General features: G+C 31.8%; 1 protein-coding gene across 2 annotated transcripts; it reads right to left on the bottom strand.

The window, feature by feature from the left end:
* Nucleotides 1-538: 538 nt before the first annotated feature.
* LOC116775227 (proton-coupled zinc antiporter SLC30A2-like) lies at nucleotides 539-26,618 on the bottom strand. 2 transcript variants are annotated; one of them, XM_032668078.2, is made up of 10 exons: nucleotides 26,286-26,618; nucleotides 10,823-10,951; nucleotides 9,041-9,203; nucleotides 6,120-6,311; nucleotides 5,736-5,892; nucleotides 5,394-5,487; nucleotides 4,962-5,086; nucleotides 2,956-3,071; nucleotides 2,534-2,709; nucleotides 539-2,315 (listed from the first exon to the last, which is right to left on the bottom strand). In XM_032668078.2, exons 1-9 carry the CDS (start codon nucleotides 26,415-26,417, stop codon nucleotides 2,558-2,560), a joined length of 1,260 nt encoding a protein of 419 aa, XP_032523969.2. In that variant the 5' UTR covers nucleotides 26,418-26,618; the 3' UTR covers nucleotides 539-2,315; nucleotides 2,534-2,557. The 2 variants fall into 2 exon arrangements, with proteins under 2 accessions (XP_032523969.2, XP_032523970.2); XM_032668079.2 differs by lacking the exon at nucleotides 26,286-26,618 and adding an exon at nucleotides 18,333-18,435.
* Nucleotides 26,619-27,101: the final 483 nt, after the last annotated feature.

Raw genomic sequence — 27,101 nt, 5'->3', positions numbered from 1 at the left:
TAATGATATCTCGTTCAAACCAAGTTTTGTTGAAAGTTTCCATTGAAGTCTACAGCATATACTTTTGTTAGTTTTCTCACTCTCTTATTTGTAAAAGTTAGAGGGGGAGGGGGACACTCATTTTTCCTCTTTGGAAGCGTCTTTCTTTCAAACAATTGATTTTGACGAAAAATGTTTTTAGGAACCTTAATGTCTTTTTTAAAGCCCTAATTATAGACATCCATCACGTACAGGTTAGCTAAAAAAAATTCATTCTATATTTTTTAGTTTATCGAAAATAGAACTTCTATCAATCATCAATATACATAAAATTTTTGTTTTCTAGTTTATGTATGTGTATTCATTCAGTTTATTCAGTATGCCATCAGCAAAAGCATTAAAAATACAAACAATAACTGGTAGTCGTATAGAGAGCAAAAACAATTGTGTATACATATATGCTCCTTATTTGAAACAAAAGAGGTCTTTGTTGACATAATTATGTCAAGATAAAAAAAAATATCTGTCTATTTATTTAATCAGAAATAAATGAAAGTCATTTGAATGTTATATAGTTTATTTAATTACAACGGTTACACACGGACGGCCGATATATTATACAAAGTAACAACAGCGAAACAACTTGGGCACAAAACATTTACACATCTATAAAAAATACATTATTTTTGGTTAAATTAATTTGGCATAATGTCCGGGACTCATTAAATCTTATATAATAATTATTACTTCAAAATATAAGAATATCATTAAAATCAAACAGAGTTTTTGTTATAAGCTGCGACTGGCGCTTAAAATTACAATAATTAAGAAAGCACAATACTCACATAATAAATTGTCCCAGAAAACCGATTTGTACGCTTACAGCTAAACTACAGCTCCCTAATATTAAGAATTATCTATTACATACGTCCTTCTAACATTCACTTATTCAATAAAAAATAACAACACTATCTATACAACACATCTAAATAAATTAAATACTTTTGAGCATGAGATAACTTACAAATAACTTAAATAATAAAACAAATAATAAATTCATGTCATTGTAAGTTATGTATAAAATATAATATCATCATTTCAAAAAAGAACAATATACAATAAATAAATATGTGTGAAAACAATCTAACGCCGTAAGTAATTACTTATAATTAACGTCAAAAAAATATCCTTCAGGTTTTGACAGTGACATTTAGTTGGCGCCAAAAGTTTATAGTCCGGTTGAAATCAATTCTGAGAACGTACGTATTTGACAGTTCTTAATAAAAATTAACTATTGTACCAACTTTAAAGCAAACATCGATACCACAAAAAAAAAAAATAAGTAAATATTAAAATTTTCTATGAAATAATTTATAAAAATAGTAACGAACACATAAAATTGTTTATGCAGGTCAACAAGTGTGTCTAGATGTACTATACTCGTATGAGTGTACATTTCTTACTTTGGCACTAATAATACTTCGAACTAGAAAAATCAGCCAATGATTTTATTATCTACCAAAAGACTACCAAAAAGCGTACATTTCTATTTAATTGATACAAATTCTTCAGATTTCAGCTACAGTTAATATTATTTTTTCTTATAACTAACAAACTCATTTAAATAAAAACTATTATTATATCTGACATTGAAAATAAATTAATAAAAATATGAGTTTTTTTTTATAATAGTTTTTATATAAATGATTGAAAATTTTAAAAAATACAATGAATTTTAATACTTTTTTTCTTCGGAATGTTGCGTAATGTGTCTCGTTAACAGAACGTAGCTTACAACTAAGAATACATTTAGCTTAATATTAGCGTCTATTATCACAATCGCATCTTAAACAAGAAGAGTCTCGAAAACGATCGTCCGAGAACTACCGGGATTTAAGAATCCTCGAATCCTCGAACGCCAGTAACGTATAATATGAGAATCAGAATATATAATAATAATGAAGTCACAGGTGAGGTATCAAGAAATAAAGACTATAAAAGGAAGACAAATGTAATAAAAAATATTGCACATGACACTGATTATATTTAAATTTAGTTTTTTTAAGAAATTATATACATTAACTCAATAAGTACTAAGCCCTTACATAATATAAGTATAATAATTGTAAGGAAATGTACGCATATCCTTAGTTCCATCCAATACATGTAGCCTAGACCTAATATCCTGTGTATGTAAATTCACGTTATCCCACCGATCTAAATCTCAACAAAAGTCATTAATTTAGTCAATGTAGTGTTTATTTTTTTTTTTAATTTATAATATTTTAATCCGTACCTCGTTTTCGTCGCTCAGCCGTTGTCATTTAATCGGCTCCCTGTAACAAATATTGATGGCATTATTAAAAAAAAAACTAAAATGCGTCTTAAGTGATAGGAGATAAAGTTGTGTTTTGTTCGATGTAAGGAATTATGTTTGGTATTATGCATATGTGGGCGATATTTATGTATCACTGTGTTGGTCTATCTACGCATGTGTGCGTGTGTGTTTGCGTGTATGTGTGAGTGTACGTGTGTGTGTGTGTGTGATGCTGACCGGTCGGCTGAGCGTGTTCGGCGGTCAGGGCCCAGCTGCGGGCTGCATGCACTTGGTGCAGGTGTCCATGGCCGTGTTGTATCTCTCCAGCTGGAAGGCCGCGCTGCTCACATCGAACTGCCGACGAGCTAGCTGCTGACAGCTGGACAGCACGGACTCCCACTCGGACAGCTCGTCTGTTATTACATTTTAATATTAACCGACTTCAAATACTGATAATACTATATAATATAATAAAAATTAATTTTCGTTGCATTGATCTTGTGCGAGTCACGCTTGCCAGATGCCCGTCCATAGTCGACTCAGAAAAGTTCAATATAGGTACGTTGATCAGGGCCTGACCTGGACTGCTATGACATGCTTCACACTATACAGCTGGAGGTCCACACTTAAACATTCATATATTATAATTTATAACTTACCGATAGCGATGTGTGCTGTGAGCACAGTGTGGTGTGTAGAGAGAGCCCACGCGTGCACAGAGTGGACGTGTCTCACACCGTTAACAGCTGACAGGGCGGCGACACACTCGCGATACCTGCAATATATAAATGTATATTATATATATATATATATATATATATATATATATAGGGTTTTCCATTAAGGGCGCTTGATCTTTGAAATGCAAAAAAAAATACATGTAGGAAAGATATTTGCGAATTTTTTTTTTATTTGGAAGGTCTATCGACCCCATTATGTATGGAATATGACATCATTCAAATGACCGCCACAGCTTCGGTTGGTGGCGCGCACACGAAAGGTCCAATTTTCGATGACTCTGGCGCACAAATCGGGCTGTATTTGATCGATGGCGTGGCGTATGTTGACTTTGAGGGCATCGGTGGTTTGCGGCTTGTTGGCATAGACCTGCGACTTAAGAAAACCCCACAAGAAAAAGTCCAGCGGGGTCAAATCGCACGATCTCGGTGGCCAGTTCACGTCGCCTCCGCGCGAGATGACCATGTCCAGAAATTGCTCGTGCAGAACTTCCATCGTAGCGTGTGCTGTGTGGCACGTAGCGCCGTCCTGTTGAAACCACATGTTGTCCAGATCCATATTCTCGATTTCAGGCCAAAAGAAGTTGGTTATCATCGACCGGTATCGCTCACCATTGACGGTGACGGCCACACCATTATCGTTTTCGAAAAAATACGGACCAATCACGCCTCCGGCCCAAAATCCGCACCAAACAGTCACTTTCTGCGGGTGCATTGCCACTTGGTGAACCTCGTGTGGATTGGTCTCGTCCCAAATACGGCAATTTTGCTTGTTGACATAGCCATTCATCCAAAAATGCGCCTCGTCGCTGAAGATGATGTTTTTGCCAAAATCGGCGTCAACTTCCAACTGCTCTAATGCCCAGTCAGCGAACACACGGCGCTGTCTATGGTCATTAACCTTGAGCTCTTGGGTCAGCTGGATCTTGTACGGGTGCAGGCTCAAGTCACAACGCAAAATTCGCCAAGTTGTCGTCTGCGAAAGGCCGAGTTCCTGTGCGCGACGCGGAATTGACTGCCGCGGGTTTTCGAGGACACTGTCGCGCACAGCGGCGATATTCTCGGCAGATCTCGCGTTACGTTGACGCACGGGAACCGGCTGATTGTTAACTGACCCGGTTGACTCGAATTTGTCCACCAATCAACGGATAGTCGACTCGGCAGGACGATCATCGCGACCGTAAAACGGGCGAAGTGCGCGGAACGTTGCTCGAACTGAAGACCCATTTTCATAAAACATTTTTATGATTTGCACGTGCTGTTCGACACTGTAACCTGCCATGGTGGTTTGGGAGGACGGAATGAATATAACACACTGCATTTCAAGCGTCCCTATTGGAAAACCCCATATATATATATATATGTGGGAGGTATGGATAACAAAGAATTGTTGAAAATACAAAATCTTAGTTTTATTTGGCAAACACATCAGTCGTCTTCACATCGTCTTTTATTCTCTATTGACATTTCTTTAGTGTTGCCATGGCAAACTCTGGGTTAACTAACAAAAATACAAAGTGGTAGAATATAATAAAAAAAAATAAATAAATAAAATCCTCTTCCCACATATATATCCTAGTTTCCAGATTTAGAAAGAAGGTTAACACAATACATACAGGAATCTGTCCCGGCGCTATCATTTTAAACAACCTGGATACCGACTGCAGGTTTATCTGCTGGGTTGTTTTCTGAATCTTGACCACCCGGGGAGCGACTCAAACGCATCCAGAAAAAATCGTGCAAATCTTTTTGTTCAAATTGATTTTGTTTAAAATTGATATCCAAACCAACTAAACCAAGTTTTTTTGGTATTTAGGAACTAACTAGTGACGACCTTGGAATTGTCTACACAATAGTAAGTACCTGATATTCGTACAAATATATATACACAGTTATTAATTATTTTTTTAGGTATTTTATATACACACCTAAAGTCTCCGGGCACCGCTTGCATGAGGACCGCGATGGCGTCCCTGACGACCCTGGCTGACGTCATCAGCACCAGAACACTGAACACGAACGTACACACGGGGTCAATGACCTTCGCGTCCGGCTGAAATTTTATTACACTAAATATACTTACTTCTATCGAAGAGTTAAATAAGTGTGGACCACGACCGGCAAGTTTCCAGAATATGTAATAAAATTTACTTAAACTAGGTGAATTATTAAAAATAATATTATGTTTTGGTTCACAAGACGCAAGACATCACGGCCATTGTTAGCGCCAGCTGGTATTGGTTATAAGGAAGTGACTGAAGAAGCGGTCTCGTGGAGTTTGTTTTGGGAGAACCATAATCATTTAATATCTATAAACAATCATATATTATTATGTATTTTTCATGTTAATATAAACTTACGTATATTTTTATGAGTACAGCTGCCAGTAGAACCCCACAGCTCTGTATGAGATCACCGATCACGTGGATAAGTGCAGCGCGAAGATTTATATTCCTATGGGTAATGAAACAATAGCTTCTATATACTACTTATTATGTTAGGAATACTTGCTGAGTGACTGCTTTTTATTTATTTTTTATTTAATTAAAAAAAAAATCTTCCACAAAAGTGAGAACACCATTGCTTAATTTACAAAACGACTGAAACTCGTCATTCCAAACGTCGCCGTAAAAACAGAATTTTACATACAAATAAATTAAAATATAACATAAATTGAATAAATAGACTAATTATATTTGTACCTGGTTTTTCCTCCACTGACGTGTGCTTCAGTGCTCGACAAGTCCTTCATTGAGTAGTCCCCGTTGGCAACCGCACCGTTCTTCTGTTCACGTCTGAAAAGACGGAACTTGGGACTGGTGTGGGAACACGCCGCCCCTCCGTGAGAGTGGTGGTGCGCTAGGTAGAGCAGAGAAAAATCATCAATACCATCATGTCATAATCTTGAAGGTAAAAACCATAATACAATATAGACATATGTAAATATGACATCTTTTCTTGATACTATTGTGAGGTCTATTGGAACAAAGCCGGGCAAAATACATAGCTAGGTCATATGATTCATATATAAAGCAAACGATCATATCATATCTCAGCAGCATCAGAGCTATCGTGGATCATCTCACCAATATCAGAGGCACATCCATGTAGCACCAGGGCCAGCACGATGTTGAAGGCCACCCCACAGCCCGACACCAGCATCATCATGTCCGGTTCTATGTCGTACTCCCCCGTGTGTATCCGGATAGCCGCCACGTACACGAATATACCAGTTAGGGCCCATATGAGAAGAACTGACGTCATCGCTCCCAGTACCTCTGGATGGATGGATATAGAGGAAAATTCAGTCTAAACAAATTTATAAAACAGCTTTGACGTGTAGCAGTTTTAAGCTTACATCATCGTTTAGGTCATGGGATGTACGGACGCGTGTGTGACGGAGCCTTATATAGCGGGACCTTCAAGGTTTTCTGCGGCCTATAGTAATTCTTAATCGAAATATGCCACGTAAATTGTCTAAGCATTTCCGGTTTATAGAATTTGAATGTTTCAGTGACGAATCGATAAGAATTTTCGGAACTTTAATGATTTTTATTAAAATTTTTTTTTTAGTTCCATTGTCAAAAAATTTGATAAACAATAACAGCAACAAAAGAGGTTTTTAGTATCGGCCTTAGAGATCAGACGTTGAGTAACCCGATCTATTAACTGCAATTTTATTCTCATCTTACTTAAAAACAAAAGACAAGACAACATCAGCTATAGGCAAGGAAATAAAAATGCACATTTCTATAGATATTCGAAAACGATGTAAAGATCACATCCAAGACGAATTAATCTACTCAACATGGTAGCGGAATATTTTTTTTATATGATATCTAAGTTTTTGGGTTCCAAACATTTAAATGAAACTAAGCTTTTAGAATACTAAGTGTTTTTTTTTTTTATATCTTCATGATCCCGTTTTTTAGGTTCTTATCAGAGTTGCCGTAATGAAAAACGCGTAATGTTGTAAAAACTTAGTTTCACTTATATTTTTATCAAAAAATCTAAATTAAAACGAGCTATGATTAGTACTTTTTTAAAATAAGCATATCGAAAAAAAGGTTACGAGTGCTTATAGTTTTAATCTCATTTAAATAAATACAAGAATTCTGTATTAAAAATGAGCTAACAGCACTTCAGAATGAATATATAATGTTGTTGTATTATATATAAAAAAAATGTTAAAATAATTTTAGCCTGATTTTTCGTTTAATGATATAACGACTTACCTGTCAATAAATCGATTGCAAAAACTACTCGTATTATAAGTGAGAGAGACAGGCTTTGTGAAAGATAATTATTCCCGTCTTTTTACGTCGAACGCTACAAATATTTATACTTCGTAACATGACAAACAGACGCCCCAATTGATTCAAACGTTTGAATTTAAAATCAGTATTGTTACCAAATGATATTGTCTTCATTTATATACGATTTACGAAGCGTTTCTGTTTCTCATTTAATAATATTAGTCAATACTGTAATGTGTAACGATCTATGAGACGAAAACCTCTCAGCATTCAATGGTATCTCAGTGCAGGTGCCAGGTCTATCGCGTTGCAAGGAGAGGAGCTTCAACAGCCTGGGACTTGCGATCCAGGTGTAGGTTTCAGAGAGCCCCATCGCGTATTACACGATCACCTCCACCGTCCAAGCTCCTCTCTCTACCTTACCAAATTTGAAACGAACCTACCAGGGCTACATGAATAAACAACGGCTAACTTGGGATAAGCTATTCGGAATTAGAGACAACGATAATTATATAATTAATTAAAAAATAATATATTTTGTATGTATACATATTTAGTTTAGGCATTATAAAATTTGACAACATCTTTATAGTATTATTTATATTGACAACTGTACGTTATATATACTAACAACTGCAATGTCACGATACGATTGTTAAATTTAAAAACTAAAATATGTTCTCATTTTATTTTCTGCACCTGAATAATATATAAAATAGAGCCATTTAAATAGTTTGAAACTGTTAATATTACAGACAGCTTGAAGCGAACAAAGTATTAATTATATATTATAATGGCTTCATTTAAATAGCAAATGATACAGCAATGGCTATTTAAAAATTTAATTAATCTCATTTATGTATATATACATTATATATATACATATAATATGTTAGCGTTTTATATTCTTAACAAGGGTTTCTGCTTTAATATAAATAATGCTTAATTATACATTTTTTTTATATTTTTTATAAACTGTGACAGGAGATGCAGGTGGTGGGGGGGATATGAAATGGTATAAAAGGCGATGTGTTGTTAACTTTGGTGACAGTATTGGAATACTGTTCATTATGGGAGGCCGGCATATAATGTTGTTGGTTATGTGTATTGACGAGTATGTTTTCTACAGGAATGGTGGGTAGGTGTAATTCTGTGGTGACTTCTTAGTACCGATGAATGTAACGAAATCGTTTAGAAAAAAACACATTGATCTTATCTTCATGATTATCTCACTATTTAAACTTCAAGATCGAGGGTAGTTAGGAAAATTAAGAAACTACTATGTGTATATCTTTTAATTAGAGTGTATTTGAGTTGCCCGTATCGCTTTTAATCCAACCGATCAATCAACCAGTCTAGACACCTCTATATACGGATACACTGACGGCCAGCGTGTGATACACTATGCACTCTACACTTATAGTAAACTCGTATAACGATACAAGTTTAATTTATGCTCTATTTTTATTATAAAACTCACATTTCATCGATAATATTTTAACATTATTTAGAAATAGACACGAATCGAACGTACGTATACATACGTCCTTGGACGTAAAAAATCTTATTTTATTGATATTTAGTTTAATAACATTTTTATTACACGAAATTACATTAAAATCATAAAGAACCACTTCATCATAGCCCGAAAGATTCATATTCTGATATAAATGCTTAATATAGCCCATTGTAGAATTGGGACGGTAATCGTTACTTTAGCTTGATTAAGTAGAAATATAAAATAAACTCACCAGCTCTTCGGTAGCCATAGGACATTGTGGCATCCGGGGGTCGATTGGCACAGCGGAATGCCAGCAAGGCCAGGGCGAATCCGCCACAGTCGCTTAACATGTGAGCAGCGTCGCTCATGACGGAAAGACTACCCGCCAGGTAACCGCCGACCAATTCACAGATCTGGATACAATAACATCTATGTACACAGAATATAAATTAAGATAGACGTGTTTATTTTATGCTCGGCCTAATTAGGTTCACCAGCTAACCGAATGGCCGAATATAAGGCAATAGTATTCGATATTTTTAAAACGTCAAAACTTTTTAATCTTCTACGCGAAAATAATATTATATCAACCTGTTTGTAACGTTAACTTAAACATGAACATGCGACCACAAGTCTTATTCCTGTGTATACTCTACAAACTAAAACTAATTCAACAATTATAAAAGTTGTAAATGATTTACCATAGAAAATGGAAAGAGGAGAGATCGTTAAAAATAAAAAAAATTAACTTAATTGTTTTGTAAAAATGCATAATGTTAAGCGATTTTAATTCTAAATTAATGTAATAACTGGAGTTTTTTTTTAACACAAATTTATTAAACTTTACGCGAATATTTAGTTTAATGGACGTATAGAAATATTTCTTTAAAGTTACAATTGTATCGCCACAGAAAATATATTACATGTTGACGAATAACATATGAATTTTTGATATTATTGCAAGTCTGGCTATAATATATATATATATATCCAAAAAAAATTAAACTAAATCCATGTGAATGGGAATCACCTTAACTCTAAGCCAAGTGATATCCAATTTTTACTCAAATTATTACAACTTTTTGATAAAAAAAATGATATCAAAGTTTGTTTTTTGCGATGACACGTTTAAAATGAAGTTTTTTTTTTGTAGATATACTATTTTATTTTCTGTTCGCCGTCTCGGTTACTTTACAGCGTCACACACTGTACAAAAACGAGTCATTGCCACTTATTTGCACAAACCACAAACCACGGCACATCGATCATGAAGACACGTGCATACCAAGATTATTTTGCCAGGCTATTGATATTAAAAAACGTCCTAATTTCAATAGAGAAGATGGCTGGCAATCATTTAACAACTGGGACTTCTTCATCAAACATATAAAATCCCTTATATCTGGGACAACACAGCAAGATTACAAGACACAGTTTGCGCATTCTGCAGACATCTAGAGCAGTACGATAGAAAATTAAGAAATCGTTGGCGGTAGATGACAAAGAACAAGACCAACTGACAGACACTTCCATCTCGTCTACCCGAGATCATGGCTGCTCTGAAGTAATCGAAAAATCGAGATTATGTAGAAATAAAACAATAAAAAACGCGTAGTATAGACTTTCTTCAATGATTTCTTGCTTACCAGTAAAATATAGCTAAAAAGAGAAGACGAGAGAAAGAGAGAAAAAGAGGGAGGGAGACAGAGAAAGGGAGCGGTTGATCCAGTGAGTGTTAAAAACTAACAATATCCTATTGATCTGTATTCTACTTTCACTGGTTACTTGTCTTGCGAAAAGGTAACTTATCTTAGTGAACTAATTCGCACGTATTAGGTTTCGACTCTAAGATATACATAAATATCTACAAACAACAGAATGATTTAATTATATTTCTGCTAATAATAAATACATTAGGATTGCGACACAGAAGAAAACGCCGGCAAAACATGTATCACACATTTCTATGATCAAATTCCACTTTGTCGAATATGGATAACATAATCAGTAATAAGCAGAAGAAGTAGCTTACCATAAATATACCACACAGTATAAGTGCGGCCAACAGTTGTGGTACGGCACTTGGCGGTTCAGATCTGGGCCAGTGGCAATGCTCCTCAGCATCAGGCGCCACGGCCACCGACACCTCCGTGTAGCTCTCCTGAAAACAGATAGTCTCAATAGAAACAGAAGTACTTTAATTCACAATTCAACTGCGAAGTTATGTATAGAGGCATGGGAACAATCGTAAGATAGCAGACTACTACGAATTCAAATATTTTGACACGTAGTTTCTCTTAGAGCTAATATCATGAACAGCTTAAAGTAAAGATGGAGGGGAGGAGATCTGGGACTATGAAAGTAATTGTTGAATTTAAGGTTCTCGACTCGTTCATACATCGAGCAAGCAGACAAAATGATAGCTACATTACTTTAATCTCAGCCAGATCATTAATAACGAAGACTCGCTGATAAAACTAACTCTTCGATAAAATTAGGAATTAATTTGTTGTACCGAAATATATATTATATATTATTATATGAAATCAAATAATCCAATAAAAATAATAACCCGCTTATTTCAGGAGATATTAAAGAATTAAAAAAAAAATTATTTACGTTATTTACTCTGATTTCTAAAATCAGGGATTCTTTTTACTTACTTTTTATATTTCCAAATAAATATTAATCTATCAACTTACTTACTTATAATAATTTATTATTTTTATATATATATAAATCTTTATTTAATATCTTATCAAATAAAAATGTAATCAATAGACTGTTACACTTAACACAAGTTAGCACAGTAACTGCGTACGAAGCGTTTCCTGTTTCACAATCAATAACATACGTTAATACTATTATGTGGGATGATATAAATATTTAAAAACTCTTAACGTTCCGTATTTAGTGTGACGATGTGGACTTAGGGTAAGCATACAGATCTTGATGATATCTTGTTGTAAATAATTCGTAGGATAGAAAAAATATTAGACATTGAATAAAAATTAAAAAAAAAACTATTACCAGACTCTAGACACGGTCAATATAAATTTCTATTTAGGGCATAACCATGTTCCTGGCTAGTATTTATAGACAGTTTTACTCAAACTCATTTTGTAAGAACGTAAGCCAAGGCGGCTGATACCGGTTCTTGTTAGAACTAAAATTACGCAAAGAAAAGCCTTTACGATGCTCGATACAGCCTTCGCTGTGTTAATTAATTTTATGTTAGAATAGAATATATAACAGTTATATACATCTACAGATATATAATTGTATATATCGGCGCCAGCAGCTTCAATGACGGATGCAACATGAAAATAACTCAAGGCTGGCATCAATTATTATAACAACTTATTGGTCGTCGTTACTATTGTTAAAAGTAAAACGAAATCAATGAGAATAGAACTATGTCTAAATTCTGGTATAAATGACATTTAGAACATTTAGAAGAATTGAAGTTTCATTTTAAAATATCTGGAACGTACTGAAACAAGTGACATCGGTGGCGTCAGCGAGGCTGGCGTCCTGTCTTTAAAACAATAAATTTATAATAAATCCGATATATACATTTATTATTTTATAATAATCACGCTGTGTTCACGGAAACGCGTCATTTTGCGTAAACATGCTCTTTCTGTATATATTTAAATTATATTTTCATTTAAGAAAAATTATAGTTCTGTGAAATATATTACCATCAAATAATCCGTACAGAGGAGCGAGGCCGCGATAAAATTATATCTGAATGATAAAAATGTCATAGAAAAATATCATTTTGGGATCAGAGATTTTGTGATGTTGACCTTCCAATTGTTTCAAGGTCATCCAAACACTAATCAGTTCCACCCAACACCATTTATCACCAGCAGCCCTACCACGAGTTTGTGCGTAAAAACACTATGTAACGAGTGTCTCTAGTTGTTCATTTACATATCTAACCTGTTACTATATGCGAAGGCTTTTTAATATAAAACTGAAAACGCTTAGTATTTAGTAATGAATATGTACTTGTGTTAAGGTTATGGGAATCAGATCATCATCAGCCTATTGGTGCCCACTGCTGAGCTGAGAACTCTTCTCACATGGAGAAGGTTAGAGAATAAATGGAGAAGGTTTGCGTGGTAACGCTGGATCAAGGCGGATTGGAGATTTCAAACTTATAATTTGAAATTATAGGTCCAGGTTTCCTCACGGTAATTTCCTTTACCGTCTGTCAGTGTAGTCTAAATACTCTTAGAAAGTACATATAACTCGGAAAAAATCACATTGGTATTTGCCAGGTTACGAACCCGCAGCCTCATGCACGAGGCCTTAAACCTTAAGCCTTAAACCTCTAGGTCACAACGACTTTCTATCTTTTATTGATCAGGGCATCAGATATATGACTAAATCAAACCATATACATCCACATGCTTAAGATTAATAGCATGAAGTGTCATTAATTTTTCTCTATATGTATTTCCATAATATCCCAGATTTAGACAAAAAATAATAATATTAAGATCAAAATATAATTCGTACTGAATATTTAATATGCGAGTGACGCTTTTATAAGCAAGAGTAAGTGAAAATCTTTATTATAGCTGCATTATCTGCTCGCATCGGTCAATATATTTCTATAGCAGAGATAAATTACCTTGGATACCCTTTTTATGAATTATGGACCTTCATATTTAATGTCACGCCAAATGCAGATTATCTTCGAGTCTACCGTTTACCCCAGGGCGGCACCTGGACCACTTATAAAATCAATGATTTATCTCAAACTTCACTCAATGGAACCAAATTCAGTTCATAATATATATATATATATATATATGGCACAGGTAAAACCTAATTAGCTTCGTATTGACTTTGATATAAATCGTATACACACAGTATATAATTGTAATATATTGTATTTACGAAGTCTTGGAGTTAGCTTGGTTGATCTGAACACAGACAGACCGACAGTTTAATAGTCTATTTAATATAGCAGTCATAAAGAATCAAAGAAAATATTTGATGACCCTGACATCAGGTTTTTGATAAAATTTATAACCTTCGTTTGTTCGAGAAACAGTTCGTTACGTAAACTCTGAGTAGAGACACAATCGAAATCTAACTATTATAAGGAGACTCCGATTATATGCTGTAAACGCCAAAGTTACAGATGGTATACACTTATCTTGCAACAGATACAAAAGAAATCTTTATTACAAAAATATATGGAATTGAAAAAAAAAAATCTCACACATTTATCGTGTAAATAATTTTATATATCTAATATCTATAATACCTACATAGCATGTTGAGTCTAGACTAGCCTTAGTCTAGCTAGTGTATGCGAAATAATAAGGATTTTATCAATAAACTGAAATTTATAAAATTCATTAAATGAAGCCAACGAAACATTTTTTAATATATATAACGCCTTCAATTAACGTCATATATGTATATGTGCTTAAAATTTAAATTAAAAAAGCGAGTTTTGTGTACAATAAAAAAAATATCAAACTCAAAATTTAACACTGAAAAGTTTTTATTCGATTTTGAGATGTATAAAAGAGGATCTTCGATTTATTCCGTGCGAATTAAAAAATATAATATACATGCAAATATTTTTATAAAACTCAATGAATATTTAGGTCAATATTTGACTTTATTATTATGTTTCTTAATCACAACATAATCGATTATGTCCGCTTCGATGAGCTGTCACATGAAATGTCAATTTATAGCATAGATTACGTACAAACGATTTTGATGAAAATTAATTCTGTCGATTATTAAAAAAAAACATATATTAAAAAAAAGTTGCGATTTATTTTTTGAATACATTTTTCTGTCTTCGAAATGTAAATTAATGTTTTTTTTTGTCTGCTAATTGGTGTAAAATGAACATTGTACAAGGAAATTATTATTGATTAACAAATACACACAGTTCCTATGGCGTTAAAAATTTAATTGAATCAGTCGATTTTAATATTGAAATTTTTATTAGATTAATTTATTTCATACAGCTGTGGCTACGACCTCAGCCATTTCTTTTATTACATGTGTTAGTAAAAATATGTAAATAATATGGTTAAAAATTGCCTTAGGCCCTCACTATCGCATCAGCTGTATGCCAGTGAAATTTCCTTCTTAATAGCTCCAGCCGTTTAAAAGAAAAGCCAAAAGAACAAACAAAAAGCCAGATAGACAAAAAAAAATAAACAAAAACGCTATTCTATTATATTGTATACCGCGTATACTTACAAATGCATTTCATAAAGTGATTTTTTTTTTAAAACAAAGAGAAATTTCAATAACAATTCATAGGTGGTAGAGACTAGCTGTGGTCAAATAAATACAGCTCAAACATTTGCTGGCTCGACCGGGGAAGTACCACCCTCTCACAGAAGATCGGCGTGAAGTAGTCATTAATGACTGCGTTTCGTCCGATGAGTGAGAGAGCCGGCTGCCCTTACCCTGTTCCCACCCTTTCCTGTTATTTCCTTATCCCCACCCCTCCCTATTCCTCAACAACTAAGGCTGGCAACGCAACAAAGATGTTGCGGATGTCAATGGGCAACGGTGACTACTGCCCATCAAGTAGGCCGTCTCATCCTTTGCCAACTTTTACATTAAAAAAAAAAGAACAGAAAAATATTATATTTTTTTTAAATAAAGATATTAAGATAAACTTAACACCGGGTTTTAAATACATCGAAGTAGTGATTTGAATTGAAATTTAAAAACAATGAGCTCATAAAAAAGATGTATTTATATGTATACATTTATTCGCACGAATGTGAAACATAGTGGCGTCTGGCCAATTAAGTTTAAAATCCTCGCCAAGCAATTTACCTTATGGCATTGTTGCAATCTAGTTACAGCTAAAAATCTAGGCTAAATGCTAAATTGGACTACAAATGTGCGAAGGCTTCTGCACGAGATTGCTCGGAAAATTGGCGGCAATCGCTATACAGAAGCTTGTGAAGGGGCAAGTTTCATAAAAAAAGAAAAAAAGGTACATATATATATATACATATAAGCAATGCAAGTATTACAGAGTATCTTAAATGGTATATAGTGATTTGTAAACAAAGAAATTATTTTTTTATTCGTTCAATTAATAATCCTTAAAATTTCCTTAACATAAAAAGCGTGACAGCATGTTTGTTTGCATCCCGCTCTTTCAACTTCATTAACTTTTTCAATCAAGGTTTAAGAAAAATCTTGAATATACATATATATACATATATATATATATATAAATATGTATATTCAACTTATTTCAAATTATCACTTGAGATGCTTACCATAAATTATTTTTCCGTATATTCATTATTATATTATACGGAACTGTCGATGCTTTGAAGTAAGCAAGTCATATTTTGCTACAATAACCCTTACACAGTTTTGTAATGTCACAACCAAACGGACAGTATCCAGTATTCCATTCATAAATGATCGCATGTGATATCAAAGTAGGTTTACTCATCAAGAACTGAAAACCGACAGTGATTCAATTACTTCGGATTACTACGAGATAATTTTCTTATTACGGAGAGAGAATTCTCGTCTCGTCTGCCCGTGATCACGGTCGCTGCTAAGTAATCGAAACGTCGGGACTATGTAGTTTTAAAAATAATAAATTAACGCAATCTACATCCGAAAATATTAGTTTTGTTTAAATGAATACTCGCGTCTTAGATATCATAATAATTCACGTCTGACGATAATATTAAAATCTCATACTAAACATTATTTATTAAGTAATCATACTAAAACGTAGAAATTAAATTAATTTAACCTAAAAAATGTTTTTCTCCGACGGTTAAAGTTACGGACATCTTCAAAATTCTATTTATTTATGATACAAAAAAAGCAGTCCTATTTTATTGTAAATCTAAAAATTACCTAACATTTTTTAAACAGACACAATCGCAATCAGAATGATGAGAGTTAAGTTAGTTAATAGTATATACAGCATAAAATTTACATAAATAATTTATCACAAACTGAACCTGGGACATTCCGTAAATACGTACACGTCACAAATTAAACACTCGTAACCCCGCACAGGTTCATTTGTATCTTGAGTGCAATTTACCTTCTACAGAGCGGAAAACTTACGGACGAAATTAATCTTTAGGTATGTTCAAAGATTTCCAACACAAAAGTACTATATAAGAATCATCATTTTATTTGACAAAAAAAAAATGAAACGATAAATAATATAATAATTTTTATATAGTCGTATAAAAAATAAAACTATGAATTAATCTATATATAAACCTTAAGAATATAATAACGCGGCCATTTACTAAAAAAATCCTCGGGCCGATGTCAGATTATGGAAAATATGAAAGATCTAAATAAATAATCACAATCTATGTTTGTCTGTTTGTCCCCCCCCCCCTTTTTTAGAAGTACTTGATTGATTACATAATGATAAAATTTTTCCAGTGTGAAAATCACGCATAAGAAGGTAAAACCTCCAAATATATATATATATGTGTGTGTGGGTGTGTTCGCGTGTGGGGTATGTGTGTGTGTAATTTGTATTTTTTTTTTTTATAATAAAAGTTTTTGTTTAAATAAATAAAGCAGTTTTATCATCTACATACATGAGTGACACTCACAAAGCTCACAAAAGTTGAGATCAATAAGCGTACGCTAAAACGTAATAAAAGTCTTAAAAAAAAATTAAATTATAATTCGAGCAATTGACAAATAAAAACATTCATTTATATGTAACATGGATTGTTTCAATTATAGCTGCATATTTTAATTTCATATGTAATGCATATATTTGGTGAATGTTCATATATGTATTCCCGCTACGTTATGCATATGCAAATCCATGCATGCATCAGTGAGCCAAAGTCTGCAGAACAGTTTGATGTTGTACGTGCAGTAAAATACATAGAGCTTGGCTGAAGTTACGAGAAAATGGTTCGCAGATTTGAATTTTATTGGTAACATTTATCTTTACCCTTAGTACGATTTCTTATCGAGTAAGCTAAACCGACAGTTCGACGTTTGACGCTTATCGGATTTAGTCGTTGTGTATCTTTATCTCAACTTTGACCTGTCACACAACACACGGAGAATGCCAAGTTTTTCCAGTAAGTGGATGAATCGGCAAAACTAAAAACGTTCCGTATATAGTGTGATTATGAAAAGTGGTAATTTTTTTCAAATTTATACTAAAGCTATAATATGTACGTGTAGACGTGTCTATTCGAATATCAAGAATGCTAACGTTATATATTAATAATGTTATAAAGTGAGTACTGAATCGATTTCTATGAGTGAACTTTACAAGTATATGAAACAGATTAACATATATATATACATATAAAAAAAAACTGTTTTCAAAATCCATGCAAACGTAATAAAGTATAAACATAAGATTAAACAAAATCAAAAATATGTCTCCCATTAAAATAAACGTTGAAACTAGCATCACTTATTATTTATAAAGTAAATAATATAACGAAAAAGTGATATTTATATTAACACTTATATACAATAAATATATAAAAACTCGAGGCACTCACTTGCATTATATTCATAGTCCATGAAAAATCACATAAATGAACACGTAAAATTTGTGATTTATTACACCCAAAAACCGATATTACTGCGACAGATGTATCAGGAGGGAAAAAATATATACGGAATGCGGGTAGTTCAAAAATACGTTCGGAAATTGTTTAAAAATATCTATATGATTATAAATTTATTTAAACTATACTCGAAATAGTTATATGATAGGCTTTATTAATTTTTTTACATAAAATTAATGTTACATTTTTAAACTGGCCTGATATTTTTTTTATCAGTAGTTTTTGTCACATTTATAATCAATCAGAAGACGAAATTAAAATATTTTCATATAAGAACTATTCGATTTTCAAATTTTAATCTTGAGAATTAATTTTATGTATATGACAAAACTGTAACCCATTCAGATATTTTAGTTACTGGCAAGTATAGCGCATGGACTGCATCACGCAATATATGTACATATATAAAACTATTAATATAACATTTTCCTTTGCACTACATAGACGCATTATCATGTTATGGAATCAAAGGTCAGATGATAGACATTGAAATCGTCTATAGTATTGTATTTTTATTACAATCGTATTAACTATATATCGCTGGATATCTGATATAGTCTAACGTTATCTTTTACTCATATACATATATATAATTTAGTGTTGCTCAAATCGGTCTTGGTCTTGTTCTTGAATTTTTGAAAAACCAAGACCAAGACCGCATATTTTTAGCAAGACCAAGACCAAGACCAGGTGTATTAATGCAATACCAAGACCAAGACTGGCAATTTCTCGTCTTGTTCTTGTATTTGGGCAACACTAATATACTTATATATTAGGTAAAATCTCATAAAACTGAAAACGCCCAAAAATATTTATCAGGTTTTTTTTTTGGTGCTCCTTGACAGATACGTGATTTGGACTGAACACTGAACGTTCCTTGAGATGACCTCACACCTCACAGATATGTCCTCCTTTATTTTATTAAAATAGATACAGGTTATACAGGGGGATTAAATATATTATGATGTCTTATGTTTCAGGATACTTCGTCATAGGCAAATACTACATACTACAAAGTCAAATAATATAAATAATAGTACTTACAATGTAAAACTCGGACGTTTATTTTCTATTTATATAGTAACTACAACGATTTATTGGATACTAAGTGATAAATGCGATGTACTATTCTTTATTTTCTACAAAACGATATCAAGATCATGGTTTAACGTCTATCGAGATAAAAATAGGTATTACGGAGACTCGACTTAAGTCTCAGACCTCGTTCACAGTTAAATTAGTATTAAAGAACCGCACATTGAAGTCTGAAGCTAACCGGAATTTATATACGCTATTTAAACTTGCATGCAAATTTGCATTAACTTAATAATGAACACTTGAGTTTCTTAGGTTAAATTTTTTTTTCAATTAATGAAAACTTTATATTTTAAACTGAGTTTAATAAAAAATGCTTTCAGTAGTTTCTGTAATTTAAACTTTTACATACTTCGACGTGTTAATACCATCCGTGTTGATATAAACTAGTTTCTATCTGCGACTTTGTGCGCGAATTCTTCGGAATAAGGCTCAGAGATAAATTTATAAAGTGTTTGTAAAATAATAGACACTGTGTCACCGTTAGCGATATTTACAGTCTGTATCATGGGACCATACTAAATACAACATGTCTTATTCTCGTATTTAAACTACGTAAGTGTTCAGTTTCATCAGAATCCGTTAAGTAGTTTTCGGGTAAAAGACCAACAGACATAGATACATCTCCACAAACTTATACATTTATAATATTATTAGGACTATAGTCGATCACTATGCATATTATGTGGGCGGTACTTCGATAAGCCGTAACTTGTACGGTACTGCGTATAACAATATTTTTTTTATATAATACTTTGCTATCTTTTACATTTTAATATACTTTATTAAACAAAAATACAATTAAATACGTAATTAAAACACATTATTCTGAAAAGTCTTATAAAATCTTAAAAACATCTCTACCCTGCCCTGTCCCTTTGCTGGTTTTGATTTAATTTGATATATATATATATATGTATATATATATATGTATATTGTATCAGATGTTTAACTAGAGTGTGTTTTATCGGAAATAAAATGATTATAATTAATTTATATTAAACAAAACATTAAAATAATCACGTTCATTTGTAATATATATATTTTTAATTAAAACTTTTCCCGCTATTCTGTGTATCAAGCCTGGCAAGTTTTGCTTCCGTTGATACAAAATTAGAAACATAAATTCTAGGAAGGCCGTATTGTAAACAAAAACTCAAAGATATTTATAGGCGTTTGTAAGCAATAGCAAACGCTTACCCCTTTCAAGGGCGGCCATTTTCTAGTTGTGTACAGTTTTCATATAATCATCGTATCACTACACTGGTAAGTGATAATAAAGAAAATTATAATATTTAAAGTCTGACGTACAATTAATCTATGAAATGATTCAGTCGGTTAAAAAAATTGAATTTTTGTAATGAGAACGTCAGCTCGTATACTTTAAATGCTTATTTAAAATGAAAAAATATTTTTCATTATATATTATCATTACTACAGGTTACTATACCAAGGAGACAGTTAGCACGTGAAAAAATACTACAGATGAATTCTAAACCTAAGATGATACGACATCAGAGTGATGTAAGTAAAGTATGTACTGCAAAAGTAAGAAGAAAAAGAAAGGAATCTACAAAATTATAGAGAGTGCATTGTATGACAAAAATGATATTGAAAATTATAGAGAGAGTGTGAGAGAGAGAGCATTGTATGAAGAATATGATATTGAAAATTATAGAGAGAGTGAGAGAGAGAGAGCATTGTATGAAGAATATGATATTGAAAATTATAGAGAGTGAGAGAGAGAGAGCATTATATGAAGAATATGATATTGAAAATTATAGAGAGAGTGAGAGAGAGAGAGCATTGTATGAAGAATATGATATTGAAAATTATAGAGAGAGTGAGAGAGAGAGAGCATTGTATGACGAGGCAGAGAGCGTAGAAAATGACTCGGTGTTCAAAATAACAGTAATGTTCTTACATTACCAGCGATATAAGATATTGATCATGAAATCTTGGAATGTGTTTAAAGATTAAGTCTAAACGAACAGAGATGAACAAGATGTTTAAAAAACTAAAAACTAAATTATGAAATTACCGAAAAGAGTTCCAAAGATCACTAAAGACTGAAAAATTTTCACCAAACGCCTAAACAAAACAAAACCTAACTTCGAAAAGTGCCAGAGACAGTGGAAAAATGTTTAGTAGTGGGAGTATGTAGTTGTAGATGTGTCATTTTAACAGGTATAACGAAAAAATCACAGGTGGAAAAATCGAGAAACTAGTGCAAAAATATGATATAATACAGAATGAAAAACATAAGGAAGCTTTGAGAATACTTGGAAGATAATAATTAAGAGAAACCAAAACTTAATATCCACAAATCTTCTATAAAGACGTAAAACATCAAGATCTCACATTCTTTATCATTCTCTATCTTGAAAGTTATTTTGGATAGTACAATAGTGTTGTGAGGAATATGATATTTTTTTGTGCATTACATACGCTAATTTGGATCTGTTTCTTGGAGCTGATTCTTCTTCCAAACCAGAGTTATATCTATATCAGTACCGACCACAAATAATTTTTTGAATGGATACAGCGGACAACGAATTTGACAAAGCTTTAACTTTGACAAGAACGAATTTGATATTAATTAATATATTAAACATTATTTAGAGACAGTGAGAATCCGTCTTTACTAACATTACTGGTTAGTAAACCTAATGATGTTATAATTTTCATTTTATTTATTTTAATAAAACTAAGATTTCCGGATGTACTAAAACTATATACTACCAAGGTTTCGGTTACTTTGCAGCAGCCGTGATCACGGGCAGATGATATGAGAATCAGTTAAACAAAAAAGTGAGTAAATACTTGAAAAAGTCGATTCTTATTTATTCTCCTGATGGTTAGAATATAATTTAGTTGAGTATTACAATTTATATCATATGTAATTCCAATGTGTAAGCGTTGGAAAGTTTCAATAAAATCCTTCAGTAGTTATTGCATTAAAGAACCACAAACATACATGCATCCTCACAAATAATCGTATATATAGTATTATGAAGATTAATTTTATTATACTTTTAAGTCGCGTGTGATATATGAAACAAAACCTGCTAGCTACATATGTATATATAACTCAAATTTTTGATTTACGATGCCACACACACACACAGACACAGATATCGACGTAACTTTTTTGCATAGGAGATTAAAAATAGATTTACGACTGTGGACTCTCGGCTGAGTTGTTGTGTATGTGTTTGTGGATGCATGGGTTTTTTTGCATGTGTGCGTTGTAAAGTTGGCTAGTAGTCAGTTATTTCATGGTGTCTGACTGCATGGCATTCAAATATTTTATAAGCGCTTCCTCGTCAAGAATTAACATAAAGTAGAAGAAATATATGAAGCAGATAACTGTTAACTAAACATATTAATAAAGACTCAACTAACATTACGTAGAAAACCCCTTTTATAAGAAGGTATTGCGCTGTTTAACATATACTGTGCGATTATTTATTTTAAAAAAAATGACTAAAATGACGTTCCAAATTTGAAATTTCTAGAATGAAGCCATAGATTATATGTATATAAAAAAAAAAGTGCCATAATATTCTGGCACAGATTGAAGCGATGTTTATGCAAATATAGCAAAATCGTGTTCCATAACTATTTACATACTGTTAGTTTACTACAGTTTTAGTTACTTAAAGTTAGACTGTGTGCATTATAATATTGTTTAAAACAGAACTTAATTATAATGCTGATGTTATGAACGCACTAGACATATTCGCTGTTAATAAAATACTTACTATTTTTAGCCTTGACAAATAAATCTTCCAGTCTTTCATTCATAAATCTTCTCACATGATATTCTTAAATTGTATATGGACGATAAAACTGTAAACTACAAGTATTTAGTTCGACGATAGAAACAAGTGGTAAGTTTATTTATATTGACGTATCTTTGACGTCATTAACAAGATTACTCTTATAGTGTCGCTAGACTCGTCGTATTGTGTACCTAATTTTTTATTCAATATAATTTATTTACATTTTGACGAGTTTATTAAATAAATAGACTTGCAGAAAAATAATAAAAACGCATAAGTACTGTGTCACGTATTTAATTGTTTCGCTTGCGTCATAAATTTTATTATCCTACAAAACCTAAGCTGCTTGTTAGTATCGCTAACTTTACTATTTGTTTGCATCTTCAAACTAAACACAAACAGTTCCTAGTTTTACATTCACGTACATACGTGGACACTATCGTGCAACGAGAAATGAGAACCCATCTGTTCTAACCGCGGTGACGCTGTCAAAGCCAACATCTTACAGCAACTGTCAAGTCAACATTTATTTTAATTTAAGCTTAATTTGTTGTTTGGGTACGGTAATCGTTTACTTAAAAACCGATATTATAACTTTTTTTAACTTTAAAACGTATCACCAGTTATCGATACGATCGAACTATTGATGACGGTGTTTTCGACTCCTCACTATTACAACTACGTAACAAGTTTAAGCATTATTAAAAAAAAAACATAATAATACACATCTTTCATGAACATATTTATTAATAAAAACTTTTTTCATCTAAATTTATACAATATATTTCATCAGCTATCACTGCCTTTAAAAAAAAAAAAACAGAATACATCCATCGTCCAGTTAGGCTCGGATGAACATAAAAGTACTTTTTTTTTATAACGCCGGCCGTTATGTTTGCCAGCATGATGGAAATATTATTTATGTGTTCTACTAAAGGTGATATTAGACTTTTTGCTGTTGACTGTTTGTTATAAAGATAAATCGTTCAAAGTAATATAAAGATCGGACTCGTAGTATATTTTCAATTTAATACATTGAAATAAATATGAATCAGGATTTACGCTATAGCAATTTTTTTGTGAATAAATCACTTTATGTGCTATAAGGAAGGAAGTTATAAGACACATAATATTTTTAAAATACGTGTATAAGTGCTTCATATGTATATTAAAAAAAAATATGTGATAAAAAATAAGTGATAGAAAAATTATATGAAAAAAAAATATAAAAAAAGAATTGACATTTTGTCATAAACACAATATTAAATGCAAAATAAATAAACTTATTTTCATATTGTCAATGAGTAAAAAAAAATCTCTCTTAAACCTAAACTATACACTTATATTAACTTTATCAGTTAAAGCATATTATTATAACAAATTAAAATAAAGTTTAAATAAGTATTTTCATATTATTCTTTTTATCAAACAGGAAATTTCGTTTGCATTAGATAAAACATACACAATATATAAATGTGTGTCAAAAAAATTTTTGGCTCTGAAATAATTTAATATACATATATATGTTTACTTACATTTTAAGAAGGAGATTATAATGAAATACAGATAAATTGAAATGAATATCAGACTATATATAATAAAGCTTAGGCAGAATGTAATGATATCTAAGGCTGTGTGTACACATTTAAATGAAACTAACTTATTCGAATACACCATGTTTATTTTATTATCTTATAGCTATATATTCCCGTGTCAGATACTCTCGTCTTGTCTTACCATGTCTGCTGTAAAGTAACCGAAATGTCCGGAACATGTAGATATAAAATAAAAAAAAACATCTAGTATTCAAAAATGTTAGTTTGTAATGATAATAATTTTGAATTCCTTTTACACATTATAGTTAAATTAACCTTTTTTTTATACCAATGTTAACAAATCAAAGATCTCAAGCAAAAAGTTTCCATATTCTTACATCGATAGAAAATTCCCCTAAAAACAAAACAGGCTGTTTGTGTAACCAAGGCTATATATTTACTAGATGCCATTCCATACCTATACTAATATTATAAGGCTGCAGAGTTTGCTTGATGTTTGTTTGTTTAAACACACTAATCTCAGAAACTTCTGGTATAATAATTTGCTTAGTTGCTTGCAAAGTCATAATTTATTTTAAGTCATATGTAATTAGTTTAAGTATTTAAAATTCAATTCCCCAGTTTTAATGTTTATAAATTTTTGTAGTATATGAAAAATTTAATTGCTGTGTCTGTATTTGATAATGCTTTGTAAGTGCTGTATGCATTTGAATTTTTTTCTATACGAGTACCGAGTCCTTGGAGCAAGAGCATACCTGAATATATACATATATATATTAAGGCCTTTATATAACTTAATTATATAAACCGCCTTGGACATTCATTTATCTAAAGGCATATTGTTTATCTCAACATGTATTGGAATCTTTTATTTCCTTAAGATATGTTTTACATATAAGTAACATATAACTGTACTGTTGCTAGCATTCAATATTATATCTATTAAATAAATTCACTAACAAATCAAATTAAAAATATTTAAATAAATACAGCACTTGATACATGTTTAAAAATCCTCATTAAAAACATTATAACAACTTTTACAAAAAATATCATATAAAAAAGACATTTTTTACTATATATTGAATTGGCTACACCACTTGAATTTGTAATTTTATTTTAAACGGATGTTTTATTTTTAAATCCATTGTTATTCTTGCCAGACATAACATTTGACACTGGCTTTTGTTTTGAATTAAGAATGTTTCAAATAAAAAAAATGCACATCAATAATTACGAAGTAAATAATTACGAATTTTTTTTTTTTAATAAATATTTTCTTATTATTATTTATCAAAAAATTAATCATATTAAGAAAAAAGTAAAGGCAATTCCGAACACAAAGTATAATATAACAATAGAGCGGAGTGCAAAACAATTTAATGTTGGTCGTAATCAGAAAATTGCGCAAAATGTGAGAAATAAACATTATCGGTAACAATGCCTACCTCTGATAACAAGGGCGCGCGATCCAAATGTTCTGAAGAAGCAAATGCGGACTCAAAATAAGCCCCCCGACTTCTGCTCTCGTATCTGGACCCACCTTCATCCCACATTCTGGCTTCTAATTCATCAGACATTCTGGAGCCGAATAGTCATATACACTCAACAACCACAGAACATATTATTTATACATACAGAAAACACTATACCACCAAGAAAATGTTTATTTTTATTTTCCGAACAACATACATGACAATATAATACAATATTATTTATGAATTTAAATAGACAATGTATAGATTGACGAAGATACCTCTCTCCGGGAGATATCGTTTACAACTACCAAAATGACATTATTTGACAGCACAATGAACATAATCGCTTACGTTCAAAAACTTTGTTACAGAATTTAAAACCAAACTATTTTACGAATAGATACTACTTAACTACTATGATCATTTATTTTACATATTAAGTATATTAGCAACATCAAACATTAATATTATAAAATTTAATGAATCAATTATTGCAATTATTGTGAGTAATAACATTTACTTAATTAAAAACTGAAACTCCATAAAACTTATGGAAGCCATAATTTTGTAAAAAAAAAAATGGCCAGAGGATAGTTCCAAATGGCATTCATTCATGTTTTTATAGCTTTTTTTACTTTTGAATTTTATTAAAGATATTATAAAATCTACAAAATATTCAGAACGATACGAAATAATTGAATGGAAAGTTTGCGTACCAAAACTCGCGTATCAGACAGTATGGACGAGTAAAAAACGTTTGCTATACATTAACTAATAGTATAATTG

Source organism: Danaus plexippus, chromosome 25, assembly GCF_018135715.1.
Source record: "Danaus plexippus chromosome 25, MEX_DaPlex, whole genome shotgun sequence".
Taxonomy (NCBI): Eukaryota; Metazoa; Arthropoda; class Insecta; order Lepidoptera; family Nymphalidae; genus Danaus; species Danaus plexippus.
The sequence above is the reverse complement of the archived record's forward strand: the minus strand, read 5'-3'. Positions and strand labels throughout refer to the sequence as shown.

Excerpts from the sequence above, each read along its gene's own strand:
- LOC116775227 (XM_032668078.2), bottom strand. The coding sequence starts at position 26,417 with ATGTCTGATGAATTAGAAGCCAGAATGTGGGATGAAGGTGGGTCCAGA. Across the intron at positions 5,893-6,119 it reads TGGATGTGCCTCTGATATTG|CGCACCACCACTCTCACGGA; the intron begins GTGAGATGATCC and ends TGCTCTACCTAG. Across the intron at positions 5,087-5,393 it reads CTGTACTCATAAAAATATAC|CCGGACGCGAAGGTCATTGA; the intron begins GTAAGTTTATAT and ends ATAAAATTTCAG.